The sequence below is a fragment of the Falco rusticolus genome, chromosome 7 (genome assembly GCF_015220075.1).
Source record: "Falco rusticolus isolate bFalRus1 chromosome 7, bFalRus1.pri, whole genome shotgun sequence".
NCBI lineage: Eukaryota > Metazoa > Chordata > Aves > Falconiformes > Falconidae > Falco > Falco rusticolus.
Window position 1 is genome coordinate 4,118,592 of NC_051193.1, and position 24,747 is coordinate 4,143,338.

The following is a 24,747-nucleotide window of genomic DNA, read 5'->3' on the forward strand; positions in this document are numbered from 1 at the left end:
AGAACCACACTGCTCAAGGGCCTTATTTTCATGTGCTTAAAGAGACAATATCCTGGTTTCAACAAATGCTTCTGGTGCTTCACCGGTGGTGTGATTTGCTCCTTGCCTTTCTCCAACCGTCGCTGCTACCCTCTTCCAGGGCTGAGGTTTGCAGGGGGAGACTGGGGTAGCTGGGGGAGGGCAGTGGTGCTCCGGACCTGTCTCGGAAACATCCTTGTGGGGGGTGTCTGGAGAGACCTGTGGTTTTGGAGCCGTGGAGAAAGCTGCGGGGCTCGGTGGGGGCTTCTTGGTGGGAGTCTCACCTGAACCCCAGGATCATGCTGATGCTGCGTCCTGTGGGCCGTTTGCCTTCAGCAGTGCCACCAGCCCCATTCGGGGGTTGAGGCAGTGGACAGGGTTTGTTGTGTTTTTCAGGAGGAGGAAGGGCTGGATGGGCGATGCGGTATGTTCAGCCCCTTGTCACTGGCCTTCGTCCCACTGTTTAAATCAATAAGCAAGAGTGGGTTGGAGCTTGGTCTGCAGCGGCCCAAAAATCTGTTCTGAGGCTGCATCTGGGGTGGCCTGGTCTGCTGTGCTGGTGTGATTCGCTTCCAACCCACGCAGGTTCACGGGGGCTCTGCCCCGGCGGGGTGCGGGTGTGCTGTGCAGGGCCTCTGGGGAGCCCGGGGCTGCTCCCCGCAGAGCGGTGGCCACAGGCTGGGCTTCTGCGAGCACCTCCATCCCCAGAGCAGGGCTGAGCGCTCCTCCCGCAGGCTGGGAGCCAGGAGGGGTTTGGGTCTGGTCCTGTGCCCTGGGATCCACGCTGGGGTGTGACCCCCGGTGTACCGGTGGGGCTGGGGCAGCCCTGCAGCTCCCCTTCGGTTGCTTGGTGAAGGCCAAGGCTAATGTATTTTGGCACAGTGAGCATCTCTGTCGCCCAGAGCAGTGTCTGCAGGGTGTCACGCCAGGGTTTGGGCTCCCCCCCTACCCCCTTACCCTGGCTCAAGGCTGGGGCTCTGCCTGCACTCGGGCACTTCGGGCATGTTTTTAAAGGCTGCTCCTTTCCACTCCGCTCTGCGTATCCCACAACTGACGGCCGGCAGAGTTATTTTTAAAACTTCCCTCTGCCATGTCCAGGTGTAAAGACGAGAGGACTGGGAGCCGGAGCTGCTGGGGAGAGCCAGCCCTGTAGCTATTTAACACCATGCCACTGCTGCTGCAGCCGGAGCTCCTGCCCAGCTCTTGACTTGGCTCCAGCCGAGGTTCTCCATGTCCTTAAGTGCTTTGGGTGCTGCTAGCAGCTCTGGCCATTTTAAGAGCGGGTGGCAGGACCTGCAGCCTGTGGCCAAGCAGTCTGTCTCTTGATTTATAACCGGTGCAAATGTTTTCTCTGATTTCCCCCCTCCCTGCTTGCAAAACATTGCCCCAAAAGTGTTTCTTGACTAGCATCAGGTCAGATTCCTGGCAGGGCTGTGGGGCTGCGGGGGGGATTAGTCAGGATTTCAGGTTCTCCTGACTCCTTGCCCTTTTTAACGAGCAGCACAGAGCCGCCCTCAGCATCCTGCTTCCCTGGGGTGAGCTTCCTGGGAGGTGCTCCCATGGGTGCCGGTGCTGGGCTGTGCGCCTCTCCTGGGGTGCCCTATGCAGCCCCCGGTCTTTTATCTGCCGCTCATTCACAGCCCCCATCTTGGTGCTGCACACCATGGTCCAGCGAAGATGCAGGGTGTCGGGAGGGGATGCGGAGGCTGGGATTGCCATGGCAACCTGCAGCAGGGGGGGAATGGAGGTTTTTCTTGGCAAGAGTGGCTGAGGGGGGGCTCGGGGGCTCTGCCTCTCTGGGCCAAGGTGATGAATGAGCTCTGTTATGGGGAAGGTGTTGGGCATGAAACCCTCCCCTGTTCGCGGTGCGCCAGAGGATCCCCTTTCGCTCCTGATTAAACTTTTAATGGGGACAGCTAGAGTTTAATATGTGGGGGAATGGGAAAAGTTAAAGTGAACAAATATTTAAAGATTATTGAATCTCATGTTAACAGGAAACCTCATGGTTGTAAACACAATATTTTGGACATCTAATATCTTCTTGCTTGCTGAATCCCACGTGGGAAGGCTGTCTCTTTGCAGGACGCAAAGGTTTTCTTCAAATCTTTGTTGGAAGTTTGGGCAGATTGGATCTAAATGTGGAGGCGATGGGTCGTCATGCGTCTTTGTTTGTCTGGACCGTGTTAGTGCTCGATAGTGCCTGGGGAAAACTCAGCCCCTTCCCTCCCTCCCTCTGTGGAGGTGGTCTGTTTGGATGCTGCATTTTTCCTTTTACACCTAAAAGACCTTTGCGACACGCAGCCGGAGGGACTGCTCATGCTGGCACCGCTGTTTTCACCTCAAATAAGGATTGACTTTGTTCTAGAATTTGTTGGGGGCTGGCAAGAAAGAGCTCACAGGAGAAGCAATCATGCTGGAGGAGCAATACGCAGAGTGCTTGTTGCGTCCAGAATCCAATAGGCTTCATCTGAAGGAATAAATATTTAATGGAGCTGCAGTCTATATATAATCTAATCAATGCGTCGGTGCCAAAAAGGCCTTTAAAGAGGTTTACCTATCGCTGAGCAATGCGTGATGTGAGCGCCGGGGTGGTTGTCGGTGGCACTGCTGCCACTTTGAAGTGGCACCGCTTTGCTGGGGCGGCTGCGGTACGCACGGCGCCACCCGCGCTCCTGCACCACGCTCCTTCGGATGCGGCACTGTGCCTGGGCTTGATTTTTTGCAGTTCCAGCTCACAGCCCTGTTTTGGGGCTGGGAGTGGTCGGCAGGCGATGCACCGCATGTTTGGTGTTTAAAAACTTGTACTGGCCGGAGCCCTTTTCCTCTGGGCAGGGAGTGTCGTGCCGTCACCAGCCGCCTGACGAGCCCTGCATCCTCGCGTTCGGGTCTGTGGAAATCCTGGCGGCTGCAGCACTTGCTTAGCTGCAGCCAAGGTACCTGAGTCCAAACCGTAGTCACTTCCAGATGCCTCTGGCTCGACACGGCACGCCAGCACATTCCCCTGACCTCTGGAAGGGCTAATAAAAGCATCAGGTGTAACCTAATCACAGGGGCGCTGTCAGAAAAGACGTCCAGAAATATCCCCGTCGCTTTGAAGCCAAAACCGGCGATGCCCGTGCAAAGGTGCTGCGGGAGCAGCAGGCGGGGGGTCCGGGGGGACCCCTTGCAGCAGGTCCCTGAGCTCTGGTGGCCATGGGGTCTCCGTGCGGTGGTTCCCTCTGCAGGGGTGAGTCTAGACTGGGGGAGATGGGAGTTCTCCTGCCATCTTCTTGCTTATGCTCGTTCTGGGGCACGTTGGTTGTGCTTGTTGGGTTAGTCCTGCAGTAACACCAGTGCGCCCCAGCCATTGCCCAGCTCCTCAAAGCAAGGGTTGAGTGTCTGTTGTGGGATATTTTGTTGTGGTGTTTTGTTGCTTTTTTTCCCAGACTATGGGATTTGGGTTTTTCTTGCAGTATTTGAGAGCAGGTGGAGCTGAGAACCCCTCTGTGGGTCAGCACCCCACTGGGGTTGCAATCAAAAATCAGAGCTGCTGCAGGGCACATCCTGGGGGCTGAGCAGTGGAGGTGGGGGAGAGTGAAGCCTTGGGGTGCCGGGGGTGGCGGTGGCGATTTGGGGAGCACGTGGGCAGCTGCTGGCTGTCTCGGGGGGGAGGCACCTTGCCAATGGGGAGGCTGGAGCAAGACCCAGTTAATCACTTATGTTATTGATAACGAGCTGCTCAGGGCTGTCGGAAGGAATTTCTGGGGCGTTTGATTCTGTGCCAGGGCTCGGCTCCGGCCATTGTTGCGGTGCTGAATCCTCGCGGCTGCTCAGGCCATGTTTGAGTTGGACCAAAAGCTGTTTTAACAGCTGCCTCGGCTGGCGCAGCAGCCGGCATTAACTCTTGGGAGCCAGGCAGCTCCGCGTGCCGAATGGGAGCATCCGTGGGGTGCGCGGCAGGATGGCACCTCCTGGCACCGGGCTGCCGGCTTGCCCCAGACATGGGCTAGGGTTATGGCTCCAGGAAAACGTTATTCCCAGTTAATGGAGGTGTTGTAGAAACCACAGTTTGACAGCGTAGGTTTGTTGTTAAACTCCCAAATAATGTGGTTGAGTGGATGGGTGTGAAGGGTTATGGGCTCAGCTTGCTGAGGATGACGAAAGGAACCTGGGCAGCTTCAGTTTGGGGTGGGGGAAGACCTCGGCAGTGCAGGGATGGGAGCAGCACCCACCAGCCCTCGCTGTTGACTAAACACTCGCTGCATAGGGCGGTGTGTTTGCCGAGGTTTCTTCTGAAGAAACCCAATGCCCGCAACTGAGTGCTGGGAGCAGAAGGTGATGGCAAGGGGCTGCCCCTGCGCGTGATCCCGGCTGGGTGTGCCAAACTGATTTTGTGTGACCCAGCTGCTTCGGAGAGCAGCAGCTGCTCGAAGGATGGGGAGCCGGGCTAACGCCTGGCTGTGTTTTCTTGCAGCCAGGGGAGTCCGGGCTGGTGCGGAGCTGCTGGGGCTGGTTGGTGATGCTCGGTCCCATGATTGGGACCAAAGCATCCCGAGAGCGTGGGGAATGGGACCCTGTCCCACAGAGCAAGCACGAAGGTGCTTTTGTTGCCTCTTCTGGGAGTCACCGCTTCCTCTTGTGTGGCTGGGAGGGGATGCACAGGGTGGGGGTGGGGGTGGATGCACGGTGCTGCTGCCGGGAAGCCTCGTGCAGGCCACGGGAGGTTGCTTGGTACTGACTGTTGCTTTTTCTTCTTCCTTTTTTTTTTTTCAGACAGAAATTGCTAAAAGACTGAATACAATTTTAGCCCAGATCATGCCTTTTCTGTCACAAGAGGTAAGGATGTTTTCACACCCCAGATGTGGGGTGCTGCTTCTCCCAGGGGGCTTCCCCAGGAAGGAGTGCTGTGCCCTTTGGGGAGGGGGGATCCCACGAGGGGGCACGGACCTGTTCCCAACAAACCTGTGTTTTGGAGGTGCGGGGCTGTTCTGGGGCTCCCCATGAGAAAGGGGGCTCAGATCCTATGTGCGTGTTGCAGAACCCTCGGGGTAGGGGAGTGCCAGACCCTGTGAGGGGCTTTGCTTGGCTGTGGGGGTCTGTGCTGAGCCTGAGGAGCAAAAAGGGCTGCGAGGGGCTGCTCTGGCTCCCCCCCCCCCCCCGTGTGGTCCATGGGGCAGTGTCCCTGGGCTGCTGCTCTTGTGAGCAAAATATAGACACAAAAAAAATAAAGAAAACGGGGGGGGGGGGGGACCATCTCCAGGGGGTTGCACCTTGGTTGGGTGCCCCCTGCCAGGCTCTGACCTGGCCGTGCGCCTCTGTCCCCGCAGCACCAACAGCAAGTCGCACAGGCTGTTGAGCGTGCCAAGCAAGTGACAATGACGGAGTTGAATGCTATCATCGGGGTACGTGGACTTCCCAATCTGCCTCTCACCGTGTGTATACCCCTTTTATTCCTATCATTTACCATAATCAGAGGCAATCCTGTGCTCAGGCGGGGATAAAGAAGGGTGGCTCGCTACCCTGCGGCCCCCCCCCAAACTACCAAAACTCCCCCAATCTGGCATTGAGCGAGACGGGGGGTGACAGCCACGGCTCGGGCAGCCCGGTCCCCCTCACCGGGCACTAATGCAGCACCAGGAGCCTCTGCCAGTCAAATTTGCTGTTCTCCATGAGATGGGGGAGGGTTTGGGGTGCAGAGCGGGGCTGAGTGCCCAGCGCCCTCCCGGAGCCCCCTGAGCCCAGGCATGTCTCTGCATGGGCTGTTGATGTGAAATGTGCTGTAAATTTGACAGAGTTGTTGTTCCATGCATTGACTTACCCGCTCCCGTCTTACTGGGCTCTCTCTCGCAGATCTTGGGTGGTGGGTTTTTTTCCTTAAAACTAACAATTTTTAATGTCTTTTTAATTGGTGTGATGGTCTCAGTCCTGCAGCAAACCTGTTCTCTATTGGAGCTGGGACATCAGTGTCCCCAGCCAGCATCCTGGGGAGGTGGCTCCAGAGCTGCTTTGGGTTTAGGTGTTTGTTTTCCAGAAAATACTGATTTTTAATTTTTTAAATTTTTTTTTTTTGCACAACTATTTGCACTTCTTTCTTAAGCTACAAGGGACTTCATGATTCTCTGCATTGGACTTGCTCTTGTATATGTTTTTCTGGTTTTATGGGGGTAGCACCAAGTGCAGAATTGTGCTCCGGGCTGCAGCAGCAGCCCTTGGGGGGCTGAGGAAAGCCTGGCTGCAGCCGGATCCCTCACAGCGGGGCTTGTTGTGGCGGTGGCATTGGGAAGTGGTCCAGGCACAGGAGTGTGTCTCACTGGGGTGGCAGGCAGCACTGTGCAGCTGCTTGGCCTCCTGCCTGCTGCTGCCTGCACCTCACACCTTCCCGGCGGGCTGGGAGGTTGCATCCATGGCAGAGACAGCAAGCGAGGGAGATGCTCGGCTTTGATGAGCTGCTTTAAGTCGCAGCCAGGAGCCCAGGCAGCTAGAGGCAGATATTGGAATTCAATTAAGGTGAATGAGCGGGGCCTGTGACCCCCATTTTCAAGGTAATTGCTTCCTTGGATCAGAGCGAGTGTCATCCCATCATTAAGCAGCCAGGCATTTAATCGCTTTGCCTGACAAACTTTGAGGAGGCAGGAGTTACAGGCAGCTGGGGGAGCACAGGGCTGATCTGGGGGGGTGCTGGGGTGGGACAGGCAGCTGGGAGCATCCCCTCCCGCTGTGTCTTGTCGAGGGGGAGACCCAGGACAGCTGCTGCTGGGAGAGGGGCAAGCGCTGCCGTGTGCTGGGATGGCTGGAAGAGGAGGGCAGAGCTTATCCCTGGGATGTGCTGCGTGTTCCAGGCAGATGCGGAGCTGTTTTGGGTTGTGGGTCTGTACTGCTTGGTGGCTGCTGCACCTGCTTGGGTGCCCCGCCGAGATGTGAAACCAAGAGGGGGCTGTTTTTTCCAGCAAACAATTTCTTCCCTTTATGCATGCGGTGGTTTGTTATTGTGGGGTTGCTCATGTGGGGCAGACCACTTGTGTGTGTTTGCTCTTTTCGAGTGGGAGAGGGCAGTGTGCCGGGGCATGCACAGCCCCCCGCATCCCACGGGATGCATCACCAGCACAGGGGGATGGGTGGCTCTACTGTCCCCTGCCATGCCTTGCAGGAAGGGAAGACTACTATTTATAAACTGCACCAGCGTCTTGGTGCAGGTGCTGCAAACAAAAATCAACACACACAAAAAAAGCACCAAATCATTAAGACATTTTTGGTTTTTGTTTTTTTTTTTTTGCCCCTTTTGAGGTCAAGAACTGTTAATTTTATGCATCTAGGCCATTGTCTCACAGTTCCTCTGCTTCAGGCTTCTGTGAAATTGAGCCCTTGATTTGGTTATAGCTCTGGAAATGATTAGACTACTTTACTAAATTTAACGCAAGTGGTGAACTTAAGTGGTGAACCATTAAATCGGTTAACAAAGGCATGAAGCATGATGTACATAATCCAATTAAAAACACTCTACATATGAGATATTCCTTGCCAGCCTTTCTCATAAATTGTAACCTCTTCATATCTTAACCATATTTGTCTGGCACATGCTGAGGGACCCCAGAAGGAAAACATCTCTGTGTCTGCGCATCTCCCACCAGCTCCTCTCGCCTGGCCTGGACCTGGGGCCTGAGCGATACTGACATCCCCCGCCGTCACCTGGGGCTGGGTTTGCAGCGCCCTTGTCCACAGCCCCTTGCTGCAGGCTGGTGTCCTGGGCTCTGCAGGGAAGTCAGTCCAGTTTGGGGTACTGCCAGCAGCTGAGAAGCCCCAGCGCAGCATCCTGAGCAGGTCTGAGCTTGCTGTGCAGCTTGGGCACGCTGGAGAGGTGTTGGGAGGGTTGCTGGCCTCAGAAGGCTGCCCCAAGTCCTTGCACGTACCGCAGCGCGTGCGTGACTTTGAGCAGGACCCTGATCCTGCTTGGATGTGAGCAGCCTGCCTTGTCCCTGCCGTCGGTGGAGGCGTGGGGCACCCACCCCGGGCAGCTGGCTGCAGGCGCAGGGGTGTTTTTCAGGTGGTGAAGGTGGCTGAAGAGCTGCAGCCTGCCCTTCCCTGGGCTGTTTGCAGCAAGCCCCCCTGTGATGTTAATTTTTAAAAAAAACACCATTTTTCATTGAAGGGAATAAGGGGCAGAGGAGGGAAGACGGGCTTTTCAGCGAATGCTGAGTGAGCAGCATCACTGAGCTACACTGCATCCCTCTACACTGCGGAGTCCCGGGCGGATTTTATCCCGCTCTGTGGAGTCTCCAGGACGTGATTCCCGAGTGCCACGCAGGAGGGACATGGATCCACCACTCCCTGGGCCAACACACACAAACCCCGGGGGAGCGACACAGCTGGGAAGGATGGCAGAGGCGGCCGCGGGGAGCTGCGAGCGGAGCCTGGGGATCCTCCAGCACCCATGCGGGTACCCTTGCCTGCAGCGAGGATGTGCGCTGGACTTGTTGGCTTATCATCGTCGTCTTGCCATGGGAGTGACCTGGTTGGGGCATGGCTCCTTCCAGCAGTGCCGGGATGGAGGTCTGCAACCCTGAGATGTGATCTTCGTGACCCTGTGGAGATGTGGGCAGCCCAGCGCTGATGCTGGATGGAGGGATGAGGCTTCAAACCAGAGCTGCCTGGCAAGGAGGCTTTCCAAATGGATTCTGCTTGCTGGTTCCTGCATGCCAAAGGGGAGAAAAACACCTTTAAACATTACCTTGGGCCACAGTGGGATGTTGTGTCTTGACATTTGTTTCTACCCCCTGCACCGGAGCAGGGCTGCTGCAGCGTGGCTCAGACCCCACAGGGTCGGTCCCCTGTGGCTCATGGAGCTGTTGGATGGATGTATTTGCTGGCAGCATGTTGAAAGAAAAAAAAAAAAAAAAAAACGGGGGAGGAATCCAGCAGTTTTCTGCTCTGCTGGAGTGTGAAGCTGAGGGTGGTGATTCTTCCTTCCGTGTTCTACCCCACCTGGGTGCTGCTGCGCTTGCTCGTGGTGGAGCTGCTTTGTCTGCTGGGGCTGTGCCATGGCTGTGACCCTCATCAACGTCACTGGGCTGGAGTGTTGCTGCCTGGACCCAAGGGTGCCCAAGACACCATGTCCTTCTGGGGCTCCTGCTGCTGCAGGAGGTGGTCACCCTGGGCTGGAAAGCTCCTGGGAGGAGCGTTATGCAGTGCAGGTATTTCTGCTCACCGTGGAAGTTGGAAATTGCTGAGGATAAAGCATTGGATCTTGGTGTATTCCAGCCCCACGGGAATGGGCACTGCTGGAGAGCTTGTAGGAGAGGAGCGTACCTTGCTGGAAAACCATCGGGGGCTGTTCCCTGGGATGATGCTCTGATAAAATGACCAGCCTTGCCTCTCGCCTAAATGGGTGTAAAACACGGCGAGATTGGGAGTGTAAAGAGCCTCACTGAGTTCAGCAAGAGCTGAGGCTCGGTTCGTTTTGCTTTGGTGTCGGAGGGATTGGTCTCCGCACGTGTGCGTGGTGAGGAGGCAGGGGCCGTGCCCTGCAGTGTCGAGGATGCACCGGCAAGGCGCTGGCACCATCTGGCAGAGCCCCTGGGGCTGGGGACCCCCTCCTGGTGCTCCCCTTGCCCTGCCTGCCAGGTCTCCTTACCCTGCTGCCTCGCACCTGCTGGTTTGAGGACACCTCCTCAAATGGAGGTCTGGAGGATGCTTCCCCTCTTCTGCCCTGTGGATGGAGCAGCCCAGCAGAAGCCAAAAAGCTCCTGCTTTTGAGGACAAAATGATTTATGCTTTTCCTATAACAGCACTGCAGAGGCCTAATTGCCTTCTCAATTTGGCTTCTGCCACAGCTGAGACCTCTGCGCTGCCCGGAAGAAGCTGCGTTTTAAGATAATGCATCTCCTCTGCCTCAGACTGCAGCTACTGCCGTTCAGATCCATGCCCGGCTCCGTCCTGGCTGGGGATTTCCCTCTCCCCTCGCACCAGGCTCAGAAACCGGAGCCTGGCAGGTGTGGGTCGCCCACCCGCTCTCCCTGCACCCAGCTCTGCCCTGGGCGGCAAGAGGCAGCTGGGTCCCGCTGTGCCCATCAGCGTGTGACAGCAAGTCGCCCCTTCCTGCTGCCCCCTAAAATAGGTCCTTTAGTCAGGAGGTGGGTGGAACGTGTGTTTCCCCTGAAGACATGGCCTCAGTGTGGGTTTTTTTTTTTCCGAAAAGCTGCATCCTGGCTTTTGCTGCAGGGGCCACCGGGATGCTTGCAGGGGGTGCAGCCTGCCCTCAGCATGGCTGGGGCTGGGGTCTGTATGTACAGCCTTGCAGTACAGCCGACTGCTGCACTGTGGTGTTGGGGTGCTGCAGGGTCCAGCCTGCCTCGAGGGCAGCAGGAAAACTTTTAAGTGCATCTTCTGACAGGGCTGAGCTGTGGGTGCGAACCTCTGGGACCCCTCACGTTAAGCCCGCTCTTGGCCCTTTCCCAGTGTGTTTTTTGGACTGGTTGCAGTGACTGGTAACCCCCCACCACTTGCTGTTCAGGGGCACTCTGGTGCATCCATCCCCTTGCAGCGCTGGGGAAGATGTGCTGGAAATTTCCTTGTTGGAAGTGTTGGAAATGTCAGGTCCGCTGTGCCTGGGAGGGGGTTTTGGTGTGCTCCTGCTGCGCTTTGGGCTGAGCAGCAGCCCCTTGCTCCCTGGCTGTTGCTGGGAGCTGAGCCCCCCTGACCCTTGCAGGAGGACCTCCGCCTGCTTTCCATCTGTGCCCCCCAGGGTGCTGTGGGTTGGTGGGTGTTCACTTGCCGCACGGTGGGATCCTCCTCCGTGCGCAGCCTGGGTTGCTAGAAAGCTGCCTGGTCTGGTGACAGCTTCTGCCGCACTTAGTGGTGCTGGGGAGGGAGAAAATCTGATCTGACCTGGTTGGGGGGGGCTCTGCCATAGCTCGGCTGTCCCGTCCCCCCAAGCCTATGATTCCCACTGAAGTCGCCCAAATGCAGCTTTCACCAGCAGCTAATAAGGTGCTGCTTGAAGTGGCTGTGGGTGCAGGCAGGGTTGGGAACACAAGCAGCAGCTCTGCGACCTTCCTGGCTGGACCGCTGGGGTCATTGGGGTGGGGGAGCTGCGGGAGCGGTGGCCTTGGGGCTCTTGGAAGTGACACCCCGGAGAACAGACAGATAGTAGCTTGCATTTTGGCTTATTTTTTCAAGTTTGTATTCGAAATAGAAATGAAAGGGGATGCGTTTGCTGTTCCCTTCCTCTCCTCAAAGCTGCAGATCAGCTTTTTCCAGCAGCTCCCAAGGCTGGGTGCATGCATGCCAGGATGGCCGGGGTTCACGGCTCCCCAAAGCCCCCGGGGGAGGTGGGGAGCAGCCAGGCGCCTGCAGACGTGCTGGGGACTGTGGGTGGTGATGTGCTGTGGCTGGGGGAGGGGGTGCACTTGCGGTTTGGCCAGCCCCATGCCCAGTGCAAGGGATGTCCCGCTGGTGTCAGAGGGGTTGGGAGCAGTAGGGTGGCAGGATGGGGCCGAGATACTGTGCAGGAGTTTTTCTTGTTTTCTTTGTGCTATCGATTGCCTTAAACCTTGAGCAAATAAGCAAAACTTCTCTTTTCTGAGGTGTCCTGGGAGGATACTGGATGCTTGAGTTTTCTCTTTCTGATCTGGTTTAGCAGCTGGCACTCCAGCCAGAGCTGCTTTCTTCATCCTGGGTGGTGTTCCTTAATTTTTTTTTTTTTTTTTTTTTTTTGCTTATATCTATTGAAAAGCAAAACTAGCCAAGTCTGCAGTGATGATGTGAATTACCTTGAATTAAAGATGACTCCCATGGTCTGGCCAGGGGTGTGTGCCATCATGCACTCTTGCCACCTGGCTGCGTTGGGGATGATCCCCAGGGCCATACACGAGGCACCTTCCGTCCCTCCTGCTAACGGGGCTTCTCCTTCCAGGCAGCCAAGCAGGCAGCTCCCCAGGGCATCACCTGGCTGCCCTCCCGGCACGACGCTGGGCATGCCCCTTCCTGGCACTGCTCCCGCTGCCATGCCACTACTCGATGCCTCCAAATCCCCCCTGGTCCTGCTGCCCCCTCCCCGGCTCACTGGTGATTTCATTGCAGCAGCAGCAGCTCCAGGCCCAGCACCTCTCCCATGCCGCCCATGGGCCCCCGGTCCAGCTGCCGCCACATCCTTCGGGCCTCCAGCCACCGGGCATCCCACCGGTCACCGGCAGCAGCTCGGGGCTGCTGGCTCTTGGTGCCCTGGGCAGCCAGGCACACCTCGCCGTCAAGGACGAGAAAAACCATCACGACCTGGACCACAGAGGTGAGAGCAAGGGGGCCGGGTCAGTGTGGTCGTGGAATCACGGAATGGTTTGGGTTGGAAGGGACCTTTTAAGATCATTCAGTCCCACCCCTCTGCCATGGGCAGGGACACCTTCCCCCAGCCCAGGTTGCTCGCAGCCCCGTCCAGCCTGGCCTTGGGCACTGCCAGGGATGGGGCACCTACAGCATCTCTGGGCAGCCTGTGCCAACGCCTCGCTGCCCTCACAGTGAAGAACTTCTTCCTAATATCTAATTTAAATCAATCCTTTTCGAGATTGAAACCATCACCCCTTGTCCAGTTGCTACAGATCCTACTAAAAAGTCTGTCCCTATCATGCTTATGAGCCCCCATTAGGTACTGGAAGGTGCTGTAAGGTCTCTCTGGAGCCTTCTCTGGGCTGAACAACCCCAACTCTCTCAGCCTGTCCTCACAGCAGAGGTACCCCAGCCCTCTGATCATCTCTGTGGCCTCCTCTGGGCTTGCTCCAACAGGTCCATGTCCATCTTGTGTTTGGGGCCCCAGAGCAGGTCCCTGGGGGCTGCTCATCACTGCGTTCTCTGGTGCTAAAAATGCCCTGGTCCAGGTGTGGTTCTGCTCCCACCGCCCCATCCCTCAGGGGAGCGGGCTTCAGGGAAGGGGCTCGTGCTTTTAGGGGTGCAGTTTTCCCTATATGATGCTTAAGCTCCTCAAATCAGCCTTGGTGGCCAAGGAAGGTGCTGCCGCTTGTGGGATATTCCCAGCGGCAGCTTCCAGGCGATGCCAAAGCTTTCCCTGCTTTGCTTGTTTGCTGAGGTCAGGATGCTTCTTGAGAGCAGCCTGGGGCTGGCGGGGTCTTGGGGAGGAGGGGACCTGCCTCCAGACCGAATCCCTCTTTGCTGGTTTAGGGCAGGGAATGCAAATTGCCTCAGGAAATGGCACAGGCGGAACGATCTGGTGGGTTGAGCTGCTTGTGTGCCCCCCGAGTTTACACACAGGTCTGAGTCCCCATGGGCTGTGGTGGAGTCTTGCTGCAGATCCTGTGTCCCCATTCAGCCGTGCCTTCATGGCAGAGCAGCCTTCCTCCTCTCCATCACTGCCAGACACTTTCGATGGTCTGGAAACCAGCAATATTCACTGTAAACCTGCTGGGTTTTCTTCCTGTTAGCGGTAAGACAATCTTTCAGAAGATAAAATGATTCATGAGATGGGTTGCAGGCCAGCAGCGTTGAAGATTTTCCTTGCAAATCCCTCTGCCTGTTAATACACCAAGATCCGAGATCTTTCCCCTTAGCATGCCCATCTGCAGGGCACTTATCCAACAGCCTCACGAAGCTGCTGGGCTCTTCTGCTGGTGGATCTGGGGTGGTTTTCCTCCCCATGAAAGCCAGTGAGGGAAAAAACCCATCACGATCGGTGGCAGTTATCCAGTTACATTCATTTTTATGCATGGATTCAAACTGCCGGGAGATCCCAGGGCAAGCGAATGGCTGAACCACAACCCGCCCGTGTGGCTGCGGAGATGGGTGGTGGGGACCTTCTCCTGGGTTTGTGACTTGGGGTACACGTGCCGTCGGCGGACGCCGTTCCATTTGCCTTTCAGGGTGTTTCCCTCGGCCCCATGTGCTTTGCCAAATAATCACATTGGCAAAAAGAAGGAGGCAGGAGGCAGTGGGGGGACACAGGGGGATTTGAAAGCGAAGCCCAGGAGAGCACAGGAAGGTTTTGAGTTAAGGCAGGAGAGTGTCCGGTGAGGAGCTTCTAGGTTTATTTTTCTGTTTTAAGACTTACTCTAACTTGCTTTATTTTTCTGTCTTCATTTTGGCTGTGACCTCACCTCTGACATCGGCTTCCTCTACAAGAGCGAGACTCAAGTGCAGTAAGTCCCGTTACCTCCTTTTTTCCCCCCGTCAGTTTCTGGGGGGTGCGTGTTTGTGTTTTATCTGTTGTTTTAAAATACAGGCTTGAGGGTGTGAACCTTTTGCACAGGTCCTATTTAATAAATAAAATTAAAAATAACCCCCCACCCTGAGTGGAGGAGCTGCTGGGCTGTTGGCTGTGCCAGGGGGAGTGGAGCTGCCGCCTCTGGGCCAGTTATGAGATTTGGTTTAAATCTTTTTGATTGCTGCGGAGCTTCGAGATTCGGTTTCAATTGACTAAGCCCTGTGAATGAGCGCAGTCAAGTCTGCCTGGCTAAAAATCCTTCGGCGATTAGGAAAGCTATTTTATTCCTGATCACTCTTCTATTATCTTGGGTCATCTAATCTGTTGGGATGGGTTTGGCTATTACGCTGTGTTAAGTAGGACTTGGAAGGTCAAGCAGTTAACTAACCAGCTAAATAACCGTGGTGGAGGGCAACCATCACCTCCAGCACGGCTGCTTTTTATTTGTGTCCCCGACACCTCGGTGTTAATAGCAGCAGTTTGGTTCTTGTTTTGGCTGGGTGCAGTGCCTGAGCATGGATGGAGAGCGCAGGGAATATATTTTTTTCGGTGGGCAGAGCCTGGTGGGGGGCTGCCCTCCCCGTGGAGGGGGGCTGAGCCTGCGCCCCCCACCCCGGGGTGCACAATGCCGCCGTCTCGGGGAAAAGCTGGCAGGACAAAGCCTGGCTGAGCCATGGCTTTGCAGCGATTTCCTGCCATCCCCGAGCCCACAAATGGGCCTTTTGAGAGCTGGGGGCGGATGGGAAGAAAAGTGCCATTTAAGGGGGGAGAGGGGAATTGGGCATCATTAACCTGCTCCTTCAGCGGGGAGGGGGCCGTCAGAGATGGGAAGGTTCCCGATCTATAAAATAAAATACAGGGTATTCCCCGTGGAGGTTTAATGCGCACGATAATCAGTTAGTCATTCATATTTTCCTAGCCTTGCCTGTGCAATAAAAAATATTTAGTTTCTTGGCAGCGGGCCAGCGGCGGGCTGAATGGATCGATGCCTCTAAATGCTTGACATGATTCTCTGGTAGCTGCGAGGTTTTTCAGCATGACTGCCTGAGAAGAAAGACCCCGGTGTTATCCAAAGCTGCTTATTGGGTACCGAGGAGAAACATGAACTGCTTTAGTTCTCCCTTTCAGCTGGGAAAGAAAGGCAGGCAGAGGAGCTTAGGAACATTTCTGCTTAGCAGGGGTGGCAGGCTCTGCTACAAGACATGAAATGATGGTAATTTCTCCTGCTGCTCTGAGAAACTAATTGAAGGGCATCTGCGCAGGGCTGGGGCTGTGCTGCAGGGCGATGCAGGGCTGGGCTTTCTCTGGCGCTCTCAAGGTGGTTTTGCGCTGCCATTTTTGCTCCCGGCGCAATCCCAGCATGCGAGGGGCTTTCCTGGGAATGCCGGCATCTCCTGGGCTTTGTTACTTGAAGCGAGCACAGACAGCCCCCCCCCCCCCCCCCCCCCCCCCCCCCGAGCGGAGCTGTGCAGCGGGGCGCCTGGTGACGTGGGTTTTTCCAAACATTTTTTGGATGCCTTTTGGCTCGGCTGCTTGTCTGGCTTGTCTGGGGCTGGGATGAAGCGGTTCCTTTGCTCCCCTAATAAATGCCGGGGATGAGGCCCCTCAACACTGCTGATTCTGGGGGAAGCACCCATGGGCTCTCGTGGGTGCCAGCCCTTGTGCAAAGCCCTTCCCGTGCCCAGGGTTGTGCAAAGCTCTGGTGCTCCCCCCGTCAGGGGCAGAGGACGATGTGGAGATGGGGCTGGTGTAGGGGAGCACAGCTTATCCCCTCTCTGCATTCACCAGTACCTGCTGGTGGATCCCAGCGGCTGCTGGGAGCTGCTGCAATTGCCCACAGCCTCCTCCCAGGGTTTGCCTTTTGAAACAACAGCCAGCTCCCTTTTTCCCGCTCTGCTTTTGCAGTAAATAGGCTCAGGTGCCCATGAGCAGCCTTGCTGGAGCGGAGCAGCCATGCGGGGCTGCCCCGACAGCATCCCCGGGGCTCAGGGCGATGCTCAGTTTGGTGGCGGCCAGCCCCCAGCCCTGGCTGCCCCTGTCCCCTGGCATGGTGGGCTGCAGAGGCTCAGCCCCCCGGCGGGGTTTTGCAGTCTGGGGCAGGGCTGGCTGGCTGTTTGCAGCACCCTCTAAGCTGCTGCTCGTGAAGTCTTGTTGCCTTCTGCTTCCAACACTAGAAGTGTCTTTTGTTTTTGCAGAATAACTCCGTTTCGCCCTCTGAGAGCCTGAGAGCCAGCGAGAAGCATCGGAGCTCCACAGATTACAGCATTGACTCCAAGAAGCGGAAAGCAGAGGAGAAGGACAGCATGAGCCGATCTGTAAGTGGCAGGGATGGTCTGCAGCCGGGTCCAGTGGCTGGGGGACCCTAGAGCCCCCGGGGGATGCGGTCATGCCAGGCATGGGGCATGCGGCATGTGTGTGGGCAGGACTTGGGTGGGAGAAAGTGAGGTTTGGGTAATATTTTCCAAATGCGGCATGGTAACTTGTGTCATGCTGCTGGGGGTGGGGGGGGGGGGTGGGGGCGGAGTTGGGCTCCCTGGGGGGCTGCCCCCACCCCAGGTATGGCAGCTCACTGCAGGATGTAACTCAGCGCTGTGTTTCAGGACAGCGATGGTGAAAGAGTGATGACTGGTGGTCGACGTCTCCAATGAGGTGAGCCATGGGGGGTTCTGGCAGATTTGCTCCCTCTCCCGTGGTGTGGTGGGGGTTTGGAGGGTGGGGGGCAATGCCTTAGGGGCCCCCTGTCACCAGCCCAGTTCCTGCCTGGAAGAGGAGCCAGAGGGAGCTCTCCCCCCTGCTGGGGGGGGTACCAATGCTTTCTCCTGTCTCGCAGGACCCTGCCCACCACCCGGGTTAGCCCAGCCCACTCCCCCCCAGAGAACGGCATAGACAAAGCCCGCGGGCTGAAGAAGGGGGACGCACCAAACAGCCCGGCCTCAGTTGCCTCCTCCAGCAGCACTCCCTCCTCCAAGACTAAAGACCTGGGCCACGTATGTCCTTCGCTCGGCTGGGGCGGGGGGGTCTGACCCTGCCAGCTGTGGGTGCTTGCTGGGTCTGGGGTCTTGGTGAGCAGGGGCTGTGGATGCAGTGGTGTTGAACCTCATCGTCCTGTTTTTCATCCTTTCTCTTGCAGAATGACAAATCGTCAACGCCGGGCTCAAGTCGAACACTCGACACCAAGGAACGACGCTCCAACCCCGGGGACGGCGCAGCACCCCAGGGCTGCGGCCAATGCCTGGCAAGCCAACCGGCATGGACCCCCTGGGTGGGTACCAGTCCCCTGGTGCCCCTCTGCTGCTGTCCCCAGCACAGCTTCAGCTGTGTCCTCTACTGGGAGCACGGCAGCTTTGAGGGGGTTCAGGTTTATCGGGGACCAATCAAGGGCAGCTCAGGGGTCCCGGTGCCAGAGATGGGGGTGCGGAGGGAGGTCCAGCCTTTGCATCTTTGCCTCTGGGGGGAGTGGGGCTGGATGCTGGTGGGCTCCGTCACCTGACCGTGTCCCCAACCCTCCCTCAGCCTCGGCCCTGCGGACACCCATCTCCATTGCGGGCTCCTACGCGGCTCCCTTCGCCATGATGGGGCACCATGAGATGAACGGCTCGCTCACCAGCCCTGGTGCCTACGCGGGGCTCCCACAACTCCCCCCACAGATGAGCGCTGCTGCCGCCGCCGCCGCTGCCTACGGCCGGTCACCAATGGTGAGCTTTGGAGCTGTACGTAGCACTTTTAGCTCCTTTTCTCGCTCCCGGTGGGGGGGGTGGGTGTGGGGAGGGTCTGGGTGTGTGTGTAGGGGTGTCTCCCCTGTGTCAGCTGTGAAACTGGGGCTCCTCACTAGCTGATTCATCTGCTGTTGAAGGGTGCTGTGTGTAGAGATGCCTCCCCACGGGGTGATGTGCGTGTACCACTACATGGGGGTTTATCCTTCCCCCTGGGTGCATGCAAAGTACCCATTATGCAGCCCCATTCCCATTACTCTTGCTAAACACTCGATGGCATGCTTTAAGGCAAAACACAGTCAAAACAAGAAGTAAAACACTGCCCTTAAATGTAGAGATGGGGGTTTCTGCAGCTGGGGTGGTGGGCATGGCTTGGCTGCTCCCGTTGCTGGGCATTTGGGAACAGCATGGGGAGGGTGAGTGTCGCACACTGTGCCTTGCAGACCCCAAACCTTTGGCTGATTCCCCAGTCTTTCCCCCTTCCTGCCAGGGGAAAAAATAACAATTCGTTACTGAGCAGTAAGGGGGATGAGGGAGCCGCGAGTGTCCCCCCACCTGCCTGGGCTCATGGATGGGAAGCTGTTCGCTCGCGTGCTCCGTCGTGTCCGGCCTCACCCGTGTCTGTGTGTCTCGGCAGGTTGGCTTTGACCCACACCCACCCATGAGAGCCCCCGGCCTGCCCTCGAGCCTGGCGTCCATCCCAGGAGGGAAGCCGTAAGCCCCTCTTTGTCTGTTTGCCTGCTGGGTGGGCATGGGTGCCCGGGAGGGAGGTGAGCGTGGGGCTGGGGCCAGCCCAGCCCCCGGCTTGCTGGGGCAAGGCATGACCCGGCAGCTGGGTTGCAATGCCACCTGCCTGCCCCTTATGCTGGGTTTGCAGCAAACCTCTGTCTGTGGGGCTGACCCCCCTGTTTGCCCTCCCCTGACAGTGCCTACTCCTTCCACGTGAGCGCTGACGGGCAGATGCAGCCGGTCCCCTTTCCCCACGATGCCCTGGCGGGTCCCGGCATCCCACGGCACGCCCGGCAGATCAACACGCTGAGCCACGGGGAGGTGGTGTGTGCCGTCACCATCAGCAACCCCACCAGGCACGTCTACACGGGCGGCAAAGGGTGCGTGAAGATCTGGGATATCAGCCAGCCAGGCAGCAAGAGCCCCATCTCCCAGCTGGACTGCCTGGTAAGGGGGCTGGGGGCGGCACGGCCGCGCACGGGGGCTGGAGCATCCCTGATGCACACACAAGCGAGCAAGCCGCAGTGGATTGCCGCTGGTCCCCAAGCGCATGTTCCCCCTGCTTTCCCCTACCTTTACCATGACAAATTGTTCTCTGCTGTCCCCCAACGCCACCTCTGTCCCCCTCCAGAACAGAGATAACTACATTCGCTCCTGCAAGCTCCTTCCCGATGGCCGCACGCTGATCGTGGGAGGGGAGGCGAGCACGCTCACCATCTGGGACCTGGCTTCCCCGACACCCCGCATCAAGGCCGAGCTGACCTCCTCTGCCCCCGCCTGCTACGCCCTAGCCATCAGCCCCGATGCCAAAGTCTGCTTCTCCTGCTGCAGCGACGGCAACATCGCCGTCTGGGACCTGCACAACCAGACGCTTGTCAGGTGAGCCAGCCTCGGCACCTGGCCGCGGCACGAGGGCTGGGAGCACTGCAGCTTGCTCTTCTCCGGAATTGGGGTCTTTCGGGCCACGTTTTGGCATGAGGACCTCAGGGATGGCGACAAGAATGCTATCTTGTGATGCTTGGTAAGTGAGCCTAGGAGGCTTGGCCAGGATGGCAAAGGATGCTCCCTGGGTAGGTGTCCAGGCATGGTTGGTGTGGAGAAGCCTCGTAAATGTAGCCTGAGCACCTTGAAACAACCTGTGTGCTTTTTGCTAGTGTTCCCCTTGAAGATTTGTGTTATCTTTTTGCTGCTTAAAGGCAATTTCAAGGCCACACAGATGGTGCCAGCTGCATAGATATCTCGCATGATGGTACGAAGTTGTGGACAGGGGGTCTGGACAACACAGTGCGTTCCTGGGACCTGCGGGAAGGGAGGCAGCTCCAGCAGCATGACTTCACCTCCCAGGTAAGCAGGGGGTGCCCGCGGCCCTGGGAGGGGGGAACAACCTTGCCTCATCGTGCAGCTCCTTGTGGAGACCCCATGGAGGGCTTTAACCGGGGCAGTCTGCTCGGCATCCAGCTCCTGTGTGGCTGTGAGAGGGGGCTTTTCCTGCTGGGAAAATGGCCTGCACAGGCCCCTGTTAGCTCTGTGCATGGTTGTCCGCACTGCTTTAGGTGAAACCCAAGAGTCTTCAGGGTGGTGAGAGCTCTGGGGCTCCCTGACTCTTGTTTCAGCTCCTCTTTCATCGCTTTTTCATCTGCTGCAAGGCTGGGCTGCCATTAGGAAAGCAGTGCTTGCCCAGGGCCACCTGTGGATGTCACAGGCTGGCTCTAGGTGCCTTGCAGGTGAGATGGCTGCAGGTCTCAGGCTCTGGCCACCTCCTGCAGACCCTCCCGGAGCCCTTGTCCAGAGGGGCAAAGCTGGGACTTTGTGTCCTCTTGGCAAGTGTAGCAGCATCCATGGGGCTCAAGCTGTCCCAGCATGTGCAGGTCTTGCACAGCTGCTCCTAATTTATGGATGTGCCTCTCCAAACCCTGCTGCACCTCTTTGGAGCTGGCCAGCAACCTCCACCAGTGACATACAGCTGGTGAAACTGGAGTTGTGTGGTCAGGGTCAAGAACGGCAGCCGGGTGGTCAAGGTCTCCGCTGTGTGCCAGCCACCAGCCCCATGGCACAGCATTAATACTCGCCGTCATGGAGCTGGGCATCCAGAAGCCGTGCCACCAGGGTTTCCAGCACATGAGTAGCTGTGGCTTAGAGCTTATTTAGTCCTACCTCGTTCCACACCAAGTTTTCCTCTTCTGGAGGATGCCAGGAAGGTACTTTCTGTCCAAAGGCACAAGTGCTGTCCACGGAAGAGGCTGCGCTTCAGCTGGGGCAGGAGCCGGGGCTGTGCTGCAGAGACAGACACCATCACCAGCTTCACTCTGCCCATGGATCGGTGGCTGGGGGGTGATTTAAGAGGACCTGGCCGTGTCCTTCCGTGCCGTTCGGGCTGTTTCTCTTCTGAATTGCTGGCCTTGCTGCCAGCGCTGCGGGCAAAGCAGTCACGATATTGAACTCTCTGAGGGGTCGGCCCCCAGCTCAGCTTGTGCCCGGGCAGTGGGTATCCCTGATGGGGGGTTGCTGGGGCTGCAGGCAGAGCCTGGTGGGTGCAGGCTGCCCCTCTGAGCACCCCTCTGCCCCCCTGCAGATCTTCTCACTGGGGTACTGCCCGACGGGCGAGTGGCTGGCGGTGGGCATGGAGAGCAGCAACGTGGAAGTGCTGCACCACACGAAGCCCGACAAGTACCAGCTGCACCTCCACGAGAGCTGTGTCCTCTCCCTCAAGTTTGCCTACTGCGGTAAGCAGCTCCGGTGCTGCGCTCGGCTCCTTCGGTGGCAGCTGGGCGTGCACATGAAGAACCATGGCAGGAAGGGACAACGTGTGGCACGGTGGTGTGGCGCTGAGGATGGACCAGGATCCATCCCACGGATGGCGCATTTGGGGATTGTCCTGGTAAAATGATCTCAGTTGTGGCTGCCGCCTGCCACATCGCGTGACGGGAGGTGGTGAACCAGCACCTGCTCGTGCTGGAGTGCATCCCGGTGGAGGGGGGCTGGGGTGAGCATCTCTGGAAAACCTCCAGGCTGTTCATTTTGTCCAAAATCTCCACTTTCTGAGGTTAAACAGCCAGAAGTCTCTGGGGGGGCAGGGGCAGGGAGATTTTGGCTTCAGGGTCTGGCCAGTGGCTTTGGCGCTGCTGGCCACAGGGAGTCGGCAGCGGCAGCTTTCGGCTGCTGACGCTGCTTTTCCTGGGCACAGGTAAATGGTTTGTGAGTACTGGAAAAGACAACCTGCTCAACGCCTGGAGGACGCCCTACGGAGCGAGCATCTTCCAGGTAGGAGGCTGCTTCTGGGGCTGGGCATGGGGGTGGGCTACACCCAGACCCCCTTCTCGGCATCATCCTGGAGAGGGGAAAATCCTTTTGGGGTGGCCAGATGGGTACCCAGCCTGCGGGATGTAGTGAGAGCACCAGCATGGATGCTGCTTGGTGGAACACAGCCGCGGCAGCCTCATCGGGGAAACCAAACTGATGGTTTTTTTGGGGGGGTTCTCTCCCCCTTTTTTTCCCCCCCAGTCCAAGGAATCCTCGTCTGTCTTAAGTTGTGACATTTCAGCAGATGACAAGTACATCGTCACGGGCTCTGGTGACAAGAAGGCCACAGTCTACGAGGTCATCTACTAACTGCGGATTTTATAGCAGGGCTGGCAGCTCCCAGCCCCGGCCGTGGCAGGACTCGGGCGGCCGGCGGGCAGCGGCCGGGGGCTCGGGGGGGCTGCCCCAGGGTGGCCCCGGGGGCTCGGCCACAAACCGGCTGCTCTGGCAGGGCTCTGCCTTGAGGGCCCGGCGTACAATACACACGGATTTATTTGGAGGTCTGCAAATATGGCACACATTGAAGCCCTAAACAAATTTTTGTTTGGTTTTAGGGTTTTGGGTTTTATTTTGATTTTTTTGTTTGTTTGTTTTCTGGTTCTTTCCGTCTGCGCTTTGGTGGCACTATAAAGGACTTATTTTTTATTGTGACTTTTTTTTTTTGTGCATCCTGCATAAGACTTGTGAAAAATGTAAATAACGGACTAGTAAATAGCATTGGAAGGGTGGGGGACCCCTCCCGGTACACTAGTTGTGTATTTTTCGTCTGCTGTAATTGTATTCCACTGATGGTTTTGGTGGTGGCAATTTTTTTTTTTTTTTTCCTTACCCCCTCAAAGCGTCCGTTGGGACGTGACTTTGCCATGCAGCGCGTAACCAGGCTGAGCAAAGATGTCCACTGGTGAAAGTTGTTCCTACTGTCGTACCCGTGCGTTGTTCGGTGTGTTAGTGATGGTGGGACGCTGCTGGGACCGCGGGGGACTCGGTCGGATCCTCAGCTACTGATGGGACATCAGCAACACAATCACCTTTTTTTATATATGGATTTTTTTGTGCTCGTATGTTTGAAGAAAAGGGGAAGCCCACGCTGCGGGATCGTCTGCGCAAGCCCTTCTTGGTCTTCGGACAGAAGCAATGAGGAGTGATTTCAAAGAAAGCATAGTAAATTCAGCTCAGGGAGCCACGAAAGATAATAGCAACTTATGTGTTTTGTATTCAAATGAAAGTAAAGAATTAGAATTGATAACCTTTAAAATACAGTTTTTAAAAGCAAAGTTTACTAACAAGTAGGGTTTGTGTGGTGGGGGGAAGGGGCTGGCTTTGGTAGGGTCCTGTGGGCTATATGGTCTTGTGTCTTCTGGTTTATAGGTTCTGATGAAGCAAACCCCCTCCCCCCACAGGCCTGCATTTCAGCATTTTGTACTAAAGGGTTAAAAAAAAAAAAAAAGACGTAACAGGAAATAAAAGTATTTGTGTAGCAGAAGCGCTCACCCTGTATTGTAGCATATGGAAGAGAATTTTATACTACATTTTTATGGATTATTTTTTGATTTTAATCTGGTCAAAAATAATAATTGCTTAGGCTTCAGGTGAGAACTGCCTGGTTTACAGACGTGGATAGTACAGATGGGGGAGAGGAGGATGGAGTGGAGGTGGTTGGTACCTGGGGTGTGCGCTTGGCATCGCATCCCTCTGAGCAGCCGCTCTGGGGCCGGGAGAGGCGAGTTGGGGTTGGAAGGAGGTCTCATGGGAAATGATTTGGGTTGGGTTTTTTTTTCTTTTTTCCCCCCATCAAAATAAGAGGATTTGGAGATGTTTTGCCCTTTTATGTTCAAAAGAAAAAGAAGGGGGATGTCCTAGGAAAACAGTGTCTGCTGTGTGCGGCTCGTTGGTGCTCGCTGCGTGCTGCCTCGGCCAGGGAGGAGATGGGATTGATCTTGTGCGCTAATTACCCAGCGAAGGAAAAAGCAAGCTCTTTAAACCTGCATTTAGGGAAAGGTTCTAAGGGCGGGCGGTTTGGCTCAGAAAAGTACTCTGACAAGGCACCCCTGTGCCAACAGCCCCACGCTGGCGCCTGCTGAGGGGTTTTGGCAGTGCCTCTGTGTGTTTTGGTCCCCGGGGTGATGCAGGGTAGCTCCAGGTGCCCCCTGCACCCGCAGACTTGGGACCAGTGTCTGACCCCCTGGTGTTGTGGAGCATCCCCCCTCTTTGCATTGATGGGAGGTGCATTGAAAGGGCTGGGGAGCTTTGGATTGCCCCTGTGGCAAACTCCTCCAGCAGTAAGGTCACCCCCAGCATCGTGTCCCGCATGGTCACTGGTTTGCAAGTTGGTGCTTCATTTTCTCCAAAAAAATAAAAATTAAAGGAACTGCATGTACTGGAGCTGGCGGAGGGTTACTGAGTCAGACTCTCAACTTTACACCAAAGTATGTAGCAGAATATGTACAGCTGTTAATAACTACAACTGGTTTTTGTAAAAAGGGAGAAAAAGAAAAAAATAAAAGCAAAAGAATAAAAAGTAAAGTAATGAAGCTCAATGAAAGCAAAGTGTCTATAAACCATTCTGCTCTCTGAAAACCTGCACTGAGTTGTTAATAAAAGCAAGCACAGCAAGCGAGGGGCTGTTGTCTGCTGTGCGGTGGGGCTGGGGGCTACAGGACAACCCCTGGGCTAGGGACCCCCTACTGATGGGGTGACGGTGGAGGTCGGCTGAAGCAAGAACGAGCTCAGGACTGATGGGAGCCACCGATTGCAGCCCCAGCCCTTGGCTTCTCCCCGTCCTCATGGTGCTGGGTGCTGCTGCAGCGA

At 56.7% G+C, this 24,747-nt stretch overlaps 1 protein-coding gene across 1 annotated transcript in view; it reads left to right on the forward strand.

Annotated features, from left to right (window-relative positions):
- Positions 1-24,448, forward strand: part of TLE3 (TLE family member 3, transcriptional corepressor) — a 32,112-nt gene extending 7,664 nt beyond the window's left edge. The window contains 20 exon segments of the mRNA XM_037395068.1: positions 4,771-4,833; positions 5,325-5,399; positions 12,073-12,277; positions 14,116-14,132; positions 16,393-16,512; positions 16,798-16,820; positions 16,822-16,846; positions 17,028-17,036; positions 17,038-17,184; positions 17,328-17,363; positions 17,365-17,403; positions 17,405-17,459; positions 17,711-17,892; positions 18,548-18,624; positions 18,837-19,086; positions 19,271-19,518; positions 19,836-19,983; positions 21,212-21,362; positions 21,824-21,900; positions 22,141-24,448. Coding sequence (XP_037250965.1) covers positions 4,771-4,833; positions 5,325-5,399; positions 12,073-12,277; positions 14,116-14,132; positions 16,393-16,512; positions 16,798-16,820; positions 16,822-16,846; positions 17,028-17,036; positions 17,038-17,184; positions 17,328-17,363; positions 17,365-17,403; positions 17,405-17,459; positions 17,711-17,892; positions 18,548-18,624; positions 18,837-19,086; positions 19,271-19,518; positions 19,836-19,983; positions 21,212-21,362; positions 21,824-21,900; positions 22,141-22,248 — 2,055 coding nt within the window. The 3' untranslated portion in view covers positions 22,249-24,448.
- Positions 24,449-24,747: the final 299 nt, after the last annotated feature.